Source organism: Xiphophorus couchianus, chromosome 4 (assembly GCF_001444195.1).
Source record: "Xiphophorus couchianus chromosome 4, X_couchianus-1.0, whole genome shotgun sequence".
Classification (NCBI taxonomy): Eukaryota; Metazoa; Chordata; class Actinopteri; order Cyprinodontiformes; family Poeciliidae; genus Xiphophorus; species Xiphophorus couchianus.
In genome coordinates, this window is record NC_040231.1 from 2,700,993 (window position 1) to 2,718,647 (window position 17,655).

The 17,655-nt window shown below is 36.0% G+C and overlaps 1 protein-coding gene across 2 annotated transcripts in view; it reads right to left on the reverse strand.

Annotated features, from left to right (window-relative positions):
• map1aa (microtubule-associated protein 1Aa) overlaps nt 1–17,365 on the reverse strand; it is a 34,253-nt gene extending 16,888 nt beyond the window's left edge. The window contains exons 1-2 of one of the 2 annotated variants that reach the window (XM_028015624.1): nt 17,146–17,365; nt 16,202–16,303 (exon numbers count right to left, since the gene is read on the reverse strand). In XM_028015624.1, coding sequence (XP_027871425.1) covers nt 16,202–16,303; nt 17,146–17,365 — 322 coding nt within the window. Of the gene's footprint in view, nt 1–5,732; nt 5,842–16,201; nt 16,304–17,145 lie in introns of those variants that run through there. The other variant, XM_028015626.1, reaches the window with a different exon arrangement.
• Between the last annotated feature and the right edge of the window lie 290 nt (nt 17,366–17,655).

The following is a 17,655-nucleotide window of genomic DNA, read 5'->3' on the forward strand; positions in this document are numbered from 1 at the left end:
TTAACTGCGAGTTTCAGTTCAGGACAGGAACTAAAAGTGAAACGAGAGCAAAATCCCTAACAATATAATAGAAGTTGGGACTGAAACCGATCGGTTAAACTGAGCAGGAAAGTAAACGGGTCATGATGATGAAATAGGAAAGGACCAACGAGCAATGAAGAAAAAGAAAAACCTTTTTAGATGTTTCATATAAATCTTTAAGGGTGTTTTTCACGCCTGATATTCCAGTAGACTCGATTTGATCAGGAACCAAAATTGTAACATTTGAGTCAAACCACATTTGAGCAACCCGTTCCCCTCCTCGCCTGTGGGGGCGCTGCACCAAAAGCTACTGAAGGAAACGACACAGAGGCTGAGTGCAACTTCCTTCTTTATGAAACGGAAATAAAAATGGAGTGGCATCAGATTTCAGCGGTTGAGAAGATTTCTCTTTAGTCTTTGACTAAAAACCACAAACCATTCTTCCCGCTAGCGCTAAGCTAACACGTTTGGTTTTGTTGTATTTACCCAGAATGCCCTGCGCTGTAGTCCACTTCCTGCTTATGAAGCGGTTTCCAGCCACACCAGGGTTCACTTCAACCAATTATTTAAAGAATTGATTAATCCCAATTGATCGTTTCAGTCCTAATCAAAATATAAAGCTGACCCAAACTTTCTCTTTTGATTATTTTTTCCATAAATAGATTAATTGTATAGCTAAAGGTGCTTACTTGGAGATTCTACAGAATTTGAATGAAGTGAAGTTGAATCATTCTGGGTTTAACATATTAAAAGACAAATCAGTTTTTTATCCTAAATGTAAAATGAATTTATCTTTTAAACAGTTTTGGTTTAATTACTGCTCTAAATATGTTTTTCTTTTAGCAATTAGGGGTTTTTTTTCTGTATACTCCAGTTAACAATCAATTACTAAAGTAGTTGATGACTATTTCAATAATCGATTTATCACAATTAATCTGATTAATCGTCTTAATAACTTTTCAAAATAAAGAAAACCCAAACTTTCTTGTTAGATTATTTTTTTGTAAACTGGTTAGTAATTGAATAGCAAAAAATGCTTGACAGGAGATTTTACAGAATTTGAACCAGTTGGAGCTAAAACTGCCATTTGAACAGGTTTTAGTTTTTCAGTCAGTTTTGACTTAATTACTATTCTGAAAATGTTCTTTAAGCAAATGGCTTTTTTTTAGACTCAGTTCACCCAAGTTAACAATTAATCGATTACCATATTAGTTGACAATTAAATCAATAGAGATAGCAAAGCCGCTGTCATGGTTTTTTTCAGCAATTTTCAGCAGAAAATTGGGAAGAAGACATTTCTCTTCTTCTTGAGCCCAACGCCCCTTTCTCATGCCGCCCTGGGACACTGCCCGTGTGAAAAACCGCCACTGACTGAGACCCAGTAACGTCTAACCTGCAGCGTCAGCGTTTCTGGTTTGCTCTACCAACCGCTGCACTCCACCTCCAGATGGGACGTTCAGTTCATTTTGTTGTTACATAACTTTATTTACTTCATTCTGCTGTAATTTACATAAATCCAGAGGTTTTATGACGTAAAAACTCAAACTGAGCTGCTTTAAAAACCAGCTTTAAAAGCATCCAACCTGCCTGAAAAATGTGAAAACAGTCGATGAAGGTTTCTGTTGCTTCACCTCGTCGGTTCAAGGTGAAAACATGACAAACAAACTCCTGAAATGAGCTGCGTCTGTTTTCTGTCTTTGTTCTCGGCTGGAAAAGACTCTGAACTCGTTAAGAGGAGCAGGAACTCATTTTCACTGCCAGCCGAACATCAACAGGAAACAGTCTGAGGTGTTTATCTGATGCATCCTGCAGTTTAAAATAACTCTCCCTGTTCTCTTTACAGATGGTATTTGTTAATACTTTTGATCCATTTTGCAGTTTTTACCTTTAAAACAGATGTGTGCTTTTAGAAACACTTGCTTCCAATGTCTTTAACACAAGCAGGCAGGAGGTTTCATCAGGTTACTTTTCAACCAAAACTAGCTTTTTTTGTTCAGCTTGCAGTATTGTGTTTTAATTCTTGCTAATCACATAGTTGCAGATTTTGTTTTTGTTTCAGTGAAGATTTGTGGCCTTAAATTCTTTTTATAAATAAAATTTTGATTTTTATTAACAACATATTTAATGTAGAAAAAATTAGACTGAGCTCAAAACATTTCTAGAAAAAACATGGACATTTCTAGGTTTGAAAAGTTAAAAAATGGCCACAAAATCTCAGAAATCTTGATATTTATCTCAAATATTTTCTAGAAAAACAAGAAAATTTAAACATTTGAAAAGTCAAAAATGTTTCAGAAAAACTCAGAAATGTTGAGATTATTCTCAGAAATGTTCTGAAAAAAGGAATTTTCTCAGAATAGTGAAAAAAAGTTTTCTTTTCAAACTTTTTCTGAGAAATTTCTGATAATCTCAAAATTTTTAGGTGTTTTGGCATAAACTCTTTTCTTCTCCCTACAATGGCTCTAATCCAATCCTCTCCTGTTGCTGAGTGTTCGGTTCTGTTCGGTCCGTCCCGCCTGACCCAATCTACCGAGCTCAGCCCTCAGCCTCGCCCAGGCCTGAAGCATCATGGGAGTGCAGAGGAGGAAGGGCTCAAAGAACCTGAGCTGAAGTCGCTCCGGTCGGATGACGACTGCAGGAGATCATGTCCTTCAGAGGCTTTTTACCGAGTCAGGCTGACCTGGGAAAGACGACACCTGGAGCCGCAGGACGGATCCCGGTTAAAGTTCTGGACTGTAAAACGTGGCTGGTTGCAGCAAATCTGGAGAAACTCCTCAGATTTTTAGCTCCTCATCCGGTTCATCTAAACTCAAGCAGCACATTTCCATGATGAGCCGGTCACAAAGCCAACCTTTCTGAACGGCGTTTTACTGGATGTTTAAAAATATTCTGCTATTCTGACCTGATTCTCATTTGAACCGTTTTCTATGGAGTGCCAAACAGTCAAAAATTAACAGCAATAATTTGAGGTTTTTAAAGCCAATGATGAGAGAAATCTGAGTCATATTTTCACCATGCTATTCATTCATCAGTAAATGTCACAGTCCCAAACTAAATATATAGTTTGGAGCTAAATATTTCAGCCTAAATGTTAAGTTGCAAAGCTAAATTGTTAGCCATCAAGCTAAATATTTAGCTTGCTAACAAAACAAAATATTTAATTACTAAGCTTAGTAAAGTCAAAATGATGCTAAATATTTAACTTGAGGACTAAATGTCAATTATTTAGCTCCAAACTATTTATTTAGTTTGAAACTGACTGATGAATGAATAACATGTCGAAATTTATCTTATTATTGGCTTAAACTCAAATTATTGCTGTTAATTGTTGTTTGTAACTTTAACTAAACCAAAAGCACACTGTTGCATTTACAGACTGAACAAAGTGGGAATTTCCAGTTGTGAAGCATTTAAACAGGAAAAAATATTTAATCTAAAGATCACAGATCTGAGCCAATCACGGGGTTGATTTCAGAAGCACATTTGTGAGGTCAGACACTGATGTTGGACAAGCGTCTCCTCTCTAATTCAACTCAAAAGTGTTGTGTTACGTTCTTCTGCTCATTGTTCCTGCCTGCATGGTGAACCGTCATGTTGGAACAGAAAGGAAGCGTCTGAAACTCTCCAGAATGTCTGGATCTGCTGAAGTATTTCACTGAGCCCAACACTGAGAACAGGCCCACACCATTATCCCACCACCACCGAGCTTCACAGCTGTTCTGACATTGTCATCTTGGAATATTTCCATTCCATCAGCATTATGCATTTTCAGGCACATGGAGACATTTTACAGCCCAATCAATTAACTGTTACCTTCAGTTGTTAAAATTGAATCGTTTTAACTCAAAGAATTCGGTTCCTCCCACTCTTACCGTCAGACTTTAGACCTTGTGCTGAGCATTAATAAAACATACTTCCCTATAACTCTGTCCTGCCTCATCATTCCTAATAATATTTCAGCTTTTAAACTTGAGAGAATTTTTTATTATTGTAGATTTTGATCAGGTAAGGCTGTAGCAACTTTTAAAGGGGCGGTGTTGTATACTTTCCAGGCACAGAGACATTTTACAGCACAATTAAGTATCTGTTGCCTTCAGTTGTTCTACAAATGCTACATATATAAAACAACGTTTAAAAAATGGACTTCGCAAGTTAACAGAAAAATCAAGTAAGAGTAGTTCTACTTCAGCATATTTTTACTCAAGTAAACGTAAAAAGCAGCCGTCCAAAAAATTACTAGAGTACAAAAGTATTTGGTAAAAAGTTTACTCAATTACTGAGCAACTGATCAAATTATCAATCATTTATATTTAGAAATCACATCATCAGATGGGTCAACATGTAAAGTTATGTGGAAATTTTGTTTTTTTTTTAAGGACGAAATGAAAAATAATTCATATAAGCAACAAAAATAACAAATCAAGAAAAATGAAAGTTTTTCCAAATAAGTTTCTTTCATTAAAAAACTCACAAAACTTTAACAAAACCTGTCTGGATTTTTGGTTAAAACATGTTTTTAATTCAGTGGATAGAAAATCCAGAAATTTTTACTCAAGTAAAAGTAGAAATACTTCATAATAAAATTACTCAAGTAAATATAAGAAGTACAGCGTAATCAAAATACTCCTAAAAGTACTTTTTGTTTTCAAAAAGAGTTACTCAAGTAACTGGGTAAATGTAACTAAGTCCTACCCAACTCTGGACTTGAAATTGGGTCTCTGTCTCTTTAAGAAGCTCCTGCTCTTCCTGACAGAACAATGCTCCTCCATTTGTTTCATTTTATGCTATTTTACCATTTATTTTTGTGTGTTTATTCATTTTTGCTTTTTAAATTATTTTTAACATAATTTTTACATAAATCTGTTTTGTTTTTTAAATTGTATCCTGAACCAAAACGCTTCATTTAACCCGTTGATTTAACTAATTTATGATTCTAAAAGTGATTTGTCTCGTAGAAATGTCCTTATATTTGCTGTTTCTGTCCCTCCGAGCTATTTTTAGGCATTTTTCGTTGCATAACTCAGAATTAATCCTGAACATTTTGCTCATGAATTAACTCAAATGCTCCACAGCTGTTGCCTTCAGGTCTGTTTTCACCACCGTAAAATAAAAATAAAGAATCAGGTCACCTGAATCTGCTGGGCTGCGCTGAGAGCAGCATGAGTCAGGGAGGCTGCAGGCCTCACAGCCAAACAAACTGCAGCCTCATCTCAGAATCACGGAAAAATCCCAAACCATGAAGCTGCCCGGGGACGTGTGTGGGAATAAAGATGCATTTCACCATTTTCTCCCATTTTAAGCACTATTTCAGACACATAAAGCATAAATTAACCACAACATGCATGAAATGTAAATGTAAACGAGATCAAAACGCGAATGTGGAGATGTTTCTGAAATCCCGCAACGATAATCCGAGCTAAACGCGCCAGATGAACGCAGAAACGCTTCAGTCTCAGCTGAAGAAAACCTCCTGCTTTTTTCTTTTAAACTCCAGATTTCAGTTTTTACTCACGTTGCACGAAGCGGAACCAGAACCTCGGATAATTTTATTGATTCAGGCAGATTCCTTCAGTTAAACTAATGATAAAAATAAGCTGAATCTAATCCTCTTTCAACGCAGCCCAGGCGCGGCGCGTCTCCGTCTGACGGACGGACGATGGTTTAATGGTTGGATGGATGGATGGTTGGATGGACGGTTGGATGCCTCTTACCGTCCTTCAGCGCCGCGGGTGCAGCAGGGAGGGGTCCTGATGCTGCTGAGGATGAAGATGAGGATGAAGGCTGAACGGTCTGGATCGGTTCAACCTCCCACACTGAGCTGCTGCCTCATGCTGCCTTCAGGAGCCGCTCGGAATTTGTACTTGTTATTGTTTAACGAAGTGGCAATGAGGCGTTCAAATGCTAAATCGTAGTAGTTGTGTTTAAATATTAACGCTAAATTAAGCAGATTTTTAAATTATCATTAAAGCGAGAGATTTGGGTCAAAGGTATTAATGCATATTTGTAAAAACGCCAGAAATGGGGAGAGTAGCCAAAAATCATACTCAGGTAAACGTAGCAATACTTTAACATATTTTTACGCAAAAGTGAAAATTACTCAAATATGAGTGAGATAGTAACAGATCAAAACATTATTAAAATTTTAAAATTACACCATCAGAATCTAAATTTATGTGGAAATTTTAAGAACCAAAATGAAAAATAATTAATAGAATTTATCTTTTTTTTTGGCAAATCAATTTCTTTTTATATAAACTTTAAATTGTAACTAACAAAAACTACAGGTGTGTTTGCTGAATATTTGTTTTCTTATTTTTTAAAAAAGCTCATTCTTCATTAAATTAAATACATTTTTTAAATTTCCCTTTGGGATCTATAAAATGTTTTTGATTTGAATTAATTGAAGTTACTCACAGTGGGTAGAGATACCAAATAATAAAATCACTCAAGTAAAAGTACAGCATAATAAAATACTCCTCAACGTGTTTTCCCCCCAAAACATTCTGTGAAAAACCCAAATAGCAGATATTTCATAATTAATCAGTAAATTCATCTTTCCTAGGTGAAATGGTCCAGAAGTTTTGTTATTGCAGCTTTTCTGACTCATTTTGTGCTAAAATTATCTTCATAACAGGCAGGAAAATTACCTGTGTAAGAAACTATGAAAAGGTTGATGATTCAGAGGTTCCAGAGTTTTTTTTTTTTGCTTAAAGTTTCTGAAAATGTTTCTTTTTTCTCTTATGGCTGCAGACAAAAAAAAAAGCTTTCAAAGGACAAAATCTTGTGTCTTTAAATGAATTAATGTGCAGCCCAGCAATAAGCAATCAACAAATTATAAATCATAATCATAAATATTAAGGAATAAGTAAATTAAAAAAACATAAATCGACATTTAAAATAAGTATATTTATTATTATTATTATTCATAAATATATTTTACTTATTTATAAAACAAAATCAATTTCAAAAATACTTTATTAATTCCAAAGGGAAATTAAATATTGTTGTAATTCATATTGATTGAAACTTTTTCATAAAGTTTTTGTAAATGGTGAAGCTCCTGACATGAGAGCTCTCCTCTAGCAGTCTGTATTACAGCGAATGTGAAGAAGCCTCTGACTGAAGACAGTGTATTTTTCTAAGACGGAACCACAGCGCTGTTGTAATTGAACTCTTTGGTTTCTGGTGTAAGTTCAGTTTTTGGAGTTTTAAATGAAAAGAAAAATCGATTATATCAAAAACTTGTTTTTTTTTATTCTCAAACTGAAAGTTTACAGTTGAAAGTGTAGTTCGTGTGGCGGATTATTTCACTTATAACGAAACATTTTTCCTTGTTACAAGTGACATAATCTGCCAGAAATAGAACTTTTTCATCAGTATTAAGTAACTACTGACTTAAAATAAGCTCATATATATGTTGAAAAGTTGCTTGTAAGTTTTGTCTTATTTCAAGTGTTTTATGATGTCTTCAGAAGAAATTTGGCAAAAATGCTTAAAATATTGTTTTTGCAGAGCAGAAGCAGCAGACTCAGAATCTGGTGACGGTTTGTTGTAAATGCAGCCATGTCCAAATCCAACGCTTTGTTTTTCTCTGTTTTTCAGAAGATTTGGCATTTATTTGATTTGCTGTTTCTAGTTGATGTTGTGTTGTTCTATACTTCATACATATTTGGGAAGATTCGTTTTCAGCTGAAGCCTGTAATGAAGTTCTGTGTTGAAGTGAAAACTGCTTCTGTTTCTTACCCAATAGCAGCAGTAAACATCAGCCTGTGACGTTTATTTTAAAAAATAAAGGTTTAGTTTGATACAAGCTTGCACCTTTTAGACTTAAAACTAAATCATACTTAAATTAAACAAATCTATCTAAATCCTATGTGTTTATTGTTGGGTATTAAAGGTAAATGAGGCTGAAAATAAAAAGGAGTGACTTAGAAAAAGACATTTTGAATTAATGCAGAGTCGTCAGTGAACCCAGATGAACTAAAACCCAAATAGACTCAGAAAAGTCTGTTTGTCTAAATGTTTTATGGACTCTTTGCTCTCTTGTCTCTTTGTTCCTGAAATAACATGGAGAATAATTCTCTTTGGTGCAGAAAATGTTTATTTCAGGAAAATAACCTTCATCCTCTGAGTCTATAATTAAACCTTTTCTAATAAAGGAACAAACTTCAGTGGGATGAGGGTCTTTACACAAAAACATAATCCTGCAGATTTGCCTAAATTTTAAAAAAGGTGAACTTTGTCCTGTAAACTTGTCCTTAAATGCTGATTTAACTCGTCACAATAAAACTGGAGAATAATCTCAATCTAACGGTTTCAGCGTTGTTAATAACTCATCTACTGCATCAGTAAACACAGAACTAATGGAGTCTGGTTTCATTAGTGTCTGCAGATTAGTTCAAGCTTTCACTCAGATCCTCCACTGACCGAAAAACACCCAGTGGAGCGACTCAGTCCAGCCCTCTGCATCCAAAAGAATTCATATTTTAGCATAAATAATGTCAACCTGAAACTCTTAAATCCTTTTTTATATGATTAATGATTAATAGGTATAGCACTTTAACATTAGCTTTCTCTAAATACTATGGTGGTATATCACATTAGCATTAGCTTCCACTAAATACCATACTATCTTTTCATTAGAGTCCACTGACTACAATGTTGGCATAGAACGTTAGCGTTAGCTTGCACCAAATAATATGCTGGTGTAGAGTTTTATTATTAGCTTCCACTAAATATCACACCGCTTTAATGTTTCTGGAACAAGTGTTTAGTTAGTTCTTTAGAGTTAGCACCGCTAACTGTGCTAGTTAGCGGTGCTAACTTTAAATGACAAACTGTGTTACATAGCAAACAACATGTTCTTTAAAAATAAACAATCGGAAAGCCTGGAAAACTGCAGGTTAAAATCTGATTCAATCCTCTAATTGTCCCAGAATATGGAGCCCAGGGGATAAATCAACACTCTTTCGTGATTTTAGCAAAGTCTTCTGCAGGCTTCTGTCATTACAACATGGTGCTCTCTGCTGACCTCCTGTTTTCTTAATGTCTGTGCAATAAGCCAGTTAATGAAACTGAGCTCCTTCACAGCTGCTGTAGCAGCATCGTCTCCGATGCCTGTTGGTCTCCTCTAAAGGTCACGCAGCTCTTATGGCCGACCCGCCACGCCTTTTTTCTCCCCTCAACCTCTCAGCGATGCCAGGCGTCCTCATCTTCTCTCCCCTCCCTCCTTCGCCGCTTTACATCATCCCTTTAAATCCGTCTTGCTCGCGGCAGCTGGACGTAGTATTTTTTTCCTCCAGTAGTAGCAGATTAATGCATTTTCTGGGAAGCGTTCCCGGTCTGTTTGTCTCTGAATGACCCAACCCATCTGAAGGTCAAGAGTTTTCTCCTTTTTTACATGGAAATTCTGTTAAACATTTATAGATTTAGTTTGTTTTTGCTTTCTTAACCACTCTGTAGTAAATACAAAATGCAGCTTTCTAATCTATGAAGGGGAAAAAAGCTTTCAAAACCAACATGGCTCCATAAAATAACAAAAAACTATTTTTTGTGGTGAAGTTTCTCCAGTCACACCCATGCCTAATTACCACCAGACCGAAATAATGAAGAAATAATTAAGTAAAACACATCTGACAACTTGAAGTCGGCTATAAGATGTCAGAAAACAACACATCTGCTCCCGATTTAAAGAAACAAAACCCCTGACATTAAGTGGTGGGCGCCGCTAGCTAAAAAGCTAGTTGTGCTAACCTTAAACCACTAATTATGAACTTTAGTTCCACTAATGCTAAATCAACTAATTGCTACATCCACATAGCAATTAGCAGAAGCAACATAGCTCCATAAGATAACAAAAAACTAATTTTTGTGGTGAAGTTTCTCTAGTCACACAGATGCCTCATTACTATCAAACCTTTATCAACAAATAATTGATAAAGTAAAACACATCTGATAACTGGCAGTCAGCTATAAGATCTTAAAAAACAACACATATACTCCCGATTTAAAGAAATAAGATCCCTGACATTAAGCGGTGGGCGCCGCTAGCTAAAAAGCTAGTTGCACTAACCCTAAAACACTAATCATAAACTTTATTTCTGCTAATGCTAAAGCTTTACATCAACATAGCAATTAGCAGAAGCTAATGCTAACTTCAACCATGTTGACACCCACCATATATCAATGACACATGTTACATCATAGCATATCGCCCTCATCAGGGCTAAATTAGTCATTACACACCAACCTGTTAGTTCAGTGTTGCTAAATCTGTTGCTAATTTTGCCTAATTGGCCAGGTCAGGACAGAAGCACGTTAAGCTGTTTTAAACGGAAAGCAATGCATTATGGGAACTAAATAAAACAAACCAGGTGAATTTTTGCATGTATTTGTTTCATTAACACCTGGCTGTTTCTTCATGTAAGTGTTGTATTTTTCTGTATAGCTCACATTTGTTGCACACTTTCCATTTGCTCAGTTGAAAAAATAATAATAATCTGAGAGGAAATAGCAGAATAAAAAGTCCTCTCAAAATAATAGCATAAACATTTTCATCCAGCTGCTTGAAGAAGATAAAACTTCAACAAAGGTTTCAAAATTTATTCAACTGAAAGTTGTGCAGTAAATTAGCAGTTCAAAATTAATTCAAGGGAATTGATTTTTAAGTTAGCAAAACCGCTAATGCATTAAACAAAAAACTAGCTCAGCTTTTAGCATAACAGTCGTTTCATTCAAATTAAAAAGGTTCTAGTTCATTTAAAGTGGATAAAAAATGTGAATAGAGCCTTGATGGAGTGACTCTGTATCCTCATAAACAGCAAAGGAAACAGGGAGTGAGATATTTGTTGTTGCCTGCATGGAGCATTTTTCTTACCACTTATGCCTGCAGCCTCTCTTCTTCCTGGCACAGTTCGCATTACAATCATTAAACACTCAGAAGTCATGCATTAGTGTTAGTCTGTCTGGTGTGGATGGAAGAACCTGAAACAGGAGGGGCAACATCTTCAGGAACAACCCCGGCTGCATGAGAACGATGGGGCAAATCAATAAACAGCGCTGAATTTTAAACCAGGACACACAGGCAGCGCCTACAATCAATAACGTGTCTGAGTTTTTACTGCTATCTGAAATACATTTAAGATATATTGAATTACAGTGTTATTCAAGATGCATGTAAGTAGAATTATGACTAGTCAGAACAAAAAGCAAGATATTGCAAATTTTTTTCATGACTAGTTATAATTTAATAGTACATATCTGAAGTAATATTTCAGATAATCAGTAATTCATTGTAGATATCTTGAACGGAAGCTTACATACAACCGAATGGTAAATCTGACGTCATTTGATCCAGTCGAAATATAAATAGAGATATCTTAATTTACTAATCCGTAGTCATAAACCGATTTCAAATATCTGGACTGTAAGTGTGGTGAAACCATTTATGTTCAAACGGTCTGCCATAGAAACTGCGTTTCCATAGACCGGAAGTCATCATACACATGTCTGTCCTAGCTAGCTACATTAGCTAGGCTAATCTTGCTACTTCGGCAGTCAGTACCATGGACATGAATACAGTAAGTACTACAGTAAATATCACGGATATTTGTCCTAGTAATACACAGAGGTGTGTAGAGTACTCAGAGAATGGTGATGTACTTTTATTGTTTATAAGTTAGATAGGTACGAGGTGAGAGCTAGTTCTAAGCTTGTGGTTTGTTTATTGTTGTCATAGCAACTCCTTAGCAACTGCCTGCCAAGATGGCTGTCGGTTACAAAGTTTCCAAAATTGTGATGTCACATTAGAGCTATTGTATGTTTTAGAATTACGAAAATACATTGGCTTTATGGAAATACACCATTTCAATAAAATTCACATTTTTTTTTAGTTTAATTAGGATTTTTTTACGGCCATTTTGAAATAGATGTATTTTGCAAAGCACTTCATGCGATCAACAACCAGGTGTTACTGCTGGCAGAAGAAGACAACAAGAAGTGGTAGAAGGATGATGGTGCAGCTCGATTTTAATCTGTTACAGATTTTTCAAAAATTAAATCTTCAACAAAAAAAATTCTACTAATTGATAAAATTGTTATTACCTAGGCCTACCTTAACTCCTAATCAAACCATGAATCTTGTTTTGATGAGCTATGTAAAAACTGTGATTAAATCATCAGAAAGCTGACAGCAACACAAGCTGCATGTGTGAGGTTATCATCCGAAGGTTTCTGCTTTTCTCAGCACATTGCGATGATTTACTCTGCATCTGAGTGGCTCCTCAGGCAGAAATCAATAGAGGAAGACTACAGCAGGCCAAAGATGTGCAGCGTGGGAGAGAAAGTCATAAAAAGCTCTTCTGTTGGTTCAGCAACACCAAATTAAATCTCCCTACTGAGAGAAAATGACATAAAGACCAGACAAAAATGACATTACATGAGTTGTAACAGTTATGCTGTGTCTGCAGTATTACATTACTGTCACTTCTCTATTACTTTAGATAGTCTTCTGTGCCCTTTTCCCCTTTAAGGGAATGTTGAAGCTCTTAAAGTGGGATTCTGGGAAAAGACTGAATAGTTTTAGTGAATTCAGTTTAGAAAATTAGGTGGTCAGACCAAATAAATCAACTCTTTCCAAACGGTTTGACCAAAAAACCACAATCAAGCAAGGAACACAAATTGTCTAAAAAAAACAAAATCACTTTTATCATTTAGTTATTTTGTAACTGAAGTAATCAACATTTCAACCATTTTGCTCAAATGTTGATTTCAAAGTTTTAAAAAAAGGACAAAATGTGAACTAATTTACTTCAGACCCAAAGAATATTCTTAAATAGCTTGACATGAAACTACAGAGATGTGTTTTTTTAGTTTTAGTGATTTTACAAGATATGACCATTGGTGGTTAACATCAGTCCATCGACTTCTTTCTGTATTTATTAAATAATAAATGTCCCTAAGCAAACTGGAGCAATGAGCCGTTGGCAGTGGTCAAAAATTAAACTAATCTAAAGTTAAAAACATAGAAAACATGACAAAGTTACTGTATGTAATTGATTTTGTTTAGAATATGTACTAAGATAAAATAAGAAATGTAAAGAAAACACAGAGCTGATCCTAATTTACACCACGGTTATTGACGGCAACAGAAAAAGGGGGAGGAGCTGTCAGTTACGGGTTGCTATGGTAACCACCAACCGTCAGGAGCAGCACAACAGAACCGGTAAGTTCTGTCAAGAGGAAACAAGTTTTTGACAAAACAAAATGAATTTGAAGAGTAAATAAACACATTTTGACAAACTTCTAAATTTTTTAATTGTTTAATATTGCAAGACAGTTATTGTTTTGCAATATTAATATTATTAAAATAAAACCCAGCTGTTACATATGTACATTAATCCCTCAGATAAGTGGTTTCAGATGATATTTGTACACCAGATCTTTGTAGCGTTGATGGTCCCTGTTTCCCCTGAGGGTCTCTGATTCCACCCGGTTCTGTTTCACCAGTTATCAATCCGCAGAGCCGCTCCACTGGGCCTCTATTAATCACACCATGTGGGTGACAGCTTCATTCATCCTCCTCTTCCTCCTCTCTTGGGGAGAAAGGAGATCTTTTATGTAGCCTGGCTGTCTGTGTGCCTCATTGTTCAGGAAACAGTGATGTCACCAGCTGAGAACCAATCACAGACCTCGATTGATGAACTGACCAAAGGCTCAGTGGTGGTGCGTAGTCAAAGTCCGAGGTCTGGCTATACCCCGTTAGCATGCTCAAAAACTCACCATTTGTTCAAATTTTACTGCTCTATCCCTTAAGATCATTCGGACCAGATTTGAAGCCGATCGATCCAAACCTCAAGGATGAGTTGGAACAAATGCGGAGGCTACATATGGCCAAAAGAGGGTCAGCATTTCAACTTCTATCCAAGATGGCCGACTTCCTGTTTGTTGTGCAGCAGTGGTTCCCAAACTTCTCAGCCTGTGACCCCAAAATAATAACACTGCCAGAGGCTAGCAACCACCTAAAAATATATATAAAATGTTTTCCCTCTACTTATTTAAAAATAAATACGAATAATTTTAAGATGAACTAAAATCCATATTAATATAGAGTTTTTAATGAAACATTTAATGATATTTTAATGTAGCTATGTATTTAATATTGTCCCTCTTGGCCCTAAGTACACTTCAGGAGTCGCATCACTATGATTCTGAAAATCATTCACAACCCCCCAGTTAGTGTTTTTATGGCCCCTCCAGGGCTCCCGACCCCTACTTTGGGAACCCCTACAGCAGAGTACAGTACAAGAGAGTTTTGAATAGACAATAGCAATTGAACCAGTTCAGGTAGCAATATATGACCATAGTGGAAAACATATGATGTGACATAAAGTTCATCCAAGTCATGAAAATGGGAAACTGTTTGATTGAAAAGCCTCAATAATTGCGGCCATCTTGAAAAATGATTTATTTTTATCATATAAGCTCCATTTTCAGTGGTATGCTGATTAAATTGATAGTGATTTCAGCTGATATAACGAGTCAGAAAAAATGCAATAAGAATATTGTAAACTAAATAATCTCTTAATTTATAATATGCAATAATCTGATAACACACCTGCATATTTTAGAAGTTACTGCTGTTAAATCCTCTGCTTTTCATCACATTTTGCTAGTAAATTTAAATCAACTGCTGACAGAATCACCAAAAATCTTTTATTTTCTTATCTGATCAATTTTACAATATTTTGTTTTACTGCCACGTCTCTTTATTTGTAAGTATCTAAATTTATAAACTTCTTGATTTTGATTATACTTTCCATCTGACAATTAATTCATCACAACTTTGGTGTATAAATTCACACATTGTTCATAATTCTGCACCATTCATCCCACACTCCCATCATTTGATCGTCTGCATGTTTTCTCTGATTAAGTTATATTTAGAGGTGTCATGATTTTACACATAATTACAGAAACACTCCACATAAAAAGGGGCCCAGTAAAAATGAGTGAAAAGCCTTAGAACATGATCTCAACCCGAGTATATTTTTATATGAATGTGCCTTAAGATTAAACAAATATGCTTGTGAATGCAAAATAAAGCTTTTTAAAAAAAGAAAACATCTTATTTGAACTGGTCATAAACAAAAAGAATGAATGAATGAATAAATAAAAAAAAAAACATAAATATATGAAACATTTAAAAATAATAAAAAAAACACTTCTGCATTTCATGAAGTTGTATATTTCCAGCTGACTACAATTTAAAGCAGATTCATTTTTTTCATGTAAATGTATTTATATTCTTCATATTAATTGATAAGTGGATTTTCATGTTGCTCAGTTCCTGTCTGCAGTTTCTTTTCATTTTCTCAGATATTCAGGTGAAAACAGATGAAAACAGTTTGAATAGTTAAAAAAACAATGTAGACAGTCAGAAATTATCTGCTGAAATTATTATCATAAATAATCAGCTGATTTAACTTAGAAAACTTGCATGAAAAATCAAAGATAAGCCTCTGTTGCTGTGTTAAGTTAAGTGGAGGTGACCAGTGAGTGGTGGAGCAGGTTTCCTCTCTCTGTGCTCTTTGTGTCTGGGTTTGTCGGCCATGTTGGCGGCGCTGCCCCCACCAGCCGCTGCGTTAGTATTCATGGCACGGCGTCGGGAGCCGCAGTGTGACGGGCAGAAACGAGGAGGCCGCTTTCCAAAAGGTAAACACAAACGAGCTGGGGGGATTTAAACCCCCTCTGAACCACATCTGAGGACTGACCTTTCAGATTAAAAGCACTTCCTGATCGCTTCTCCACGCTGACCTTTCAGAAATGTTTCTCTGCCAAGCAATCAGAAACACTCCCTGAGTTATTTTAAATCAACGTCAATAAGAGCAACTCACAGAAGGAAAAATTATAAAATAGATTCCACAAAATCTTACCAAAACTATGATCTATAAGCAGGATCAGTCCAAGGCATGTACGAGTTAACTTAACTTAAGTCTTAAATCAAATGAAAAATGCTGATTAATTCATTTTTACAAAGCAGCAGAAATGTGTTTTAGACAAAACTCCACTCGCTTTCTGTCCATCCAGACTGATCACAGCCCACACACACACGGCTTTACACACCAGGAAGTCCTGCTGCCGTTCAAAGCTTCTGCAAAATGATCGATGAACTGAGTCTGACCTTTGACCTGAGGAGAAAACTGAGCGGTGTGTCTATTCCTGAACAGCTGTAGCTCCTTATTCAGGTCGCAGACAGACAGGTCGACGTTCCAGGAAAGCAGACCTGATACAGAGGAAACAACAAACAGAAATAGATATAAGTGGTCATATTCACATTTCAGGTTTGAGGCATAAATCTGTATATTTTTGAGATCCAGTATTTTTTTTTTTTATTTAAAAAAAACAATAAGCTAAAATGTACATCTCCAATATATATTTTGTATAAATATTGAAATCTGAAAATAGTCTATGGGTCATATTTCTTTTCTGACTTGAAATGCAAATTAATTTTTGTTGTAAATTATTTTATATTTTACTTAAAAAGTTCTTTTATCATTATCACAACATTGCTAGGCCTAAGTTATTGAGATAAATTATAACATTGTCATTTTGAGCCCATTTTCAAGTTATATAACAAGAATGTTATGATGATGATGATGATGATGATATGATGATTGATTGATTGATTGATTGATTGATTGATTGATTGATTGATTAATTGATTGATTGATTGATTGAATGCATTCTCAAAGATAAGTGAACTTTGAAGTCTAACAAACATTTAGCCCTAAACTTGGAAGACATTTTAAATATCCAAACAAGTACAATGAATTATAAAGTTTCTGTAAACAAAAGTAGTCTTCAAAAAAGTGCTAGTTGAGACCAAAACAAAAAACTGAAAATTTTTCATCCAATTTTTGGTAGAGAGAAAAGAGAAAAACAATAAATCATGCAAATGGAAATTATTAATAGTTTTATTTTATCATGAAATTCATTGATTTATTTCTTATTGGCCTAAATATCAGCCACATCAAGGTTCCAGGGGCCACAAAATGGCCCTCGACCCACACTTTGAACCCCAGTCCGAGTAAAGCGGTTCGGTTTTGTTTGTTTTTTTTGTCTCACCTCCTGTGATCTGACTCCGCGCCGCTTCCAGGTGATAGTCTGTGGAAATCTCTCCGATCGCGATCAGCACCCGGTAGTTTCTGTTCCGGATCGCCGGGACGTCGATCCGGTCCGGTTCTGCCCGCTCCGCCGAGCCCGAGGTCTCCATGGTAACAGCGCCGGCAGCGGACGCCGAGCTCTCTCCCATCTCCATGACAACTGCATCCGGAGCGAGCACCATGACGGTGCAGGATGGGCTCTGGGCGAGGCAAAGCGTCTGATTGGATGGGCGTTGATGTGGCTATGTGACGTCATGGCTTCTGATTGGATGGATTTCAGGAATAATTTTGGTCATATTTCATGCGGGGCAGCAGGAGGAGGCGACGCAGAGACATTTCTAAATTTGAAAACGAGTCGATTGGAGATGATCCGTCTCGTTTTTCATGGTCAAACCCCGGAAATAAACCCGGTCCGCAGATCAGAGCCGCTCCGTTTCTGTCGGTGTCACTGTGAGTGCCAGGCAGCGCGTTT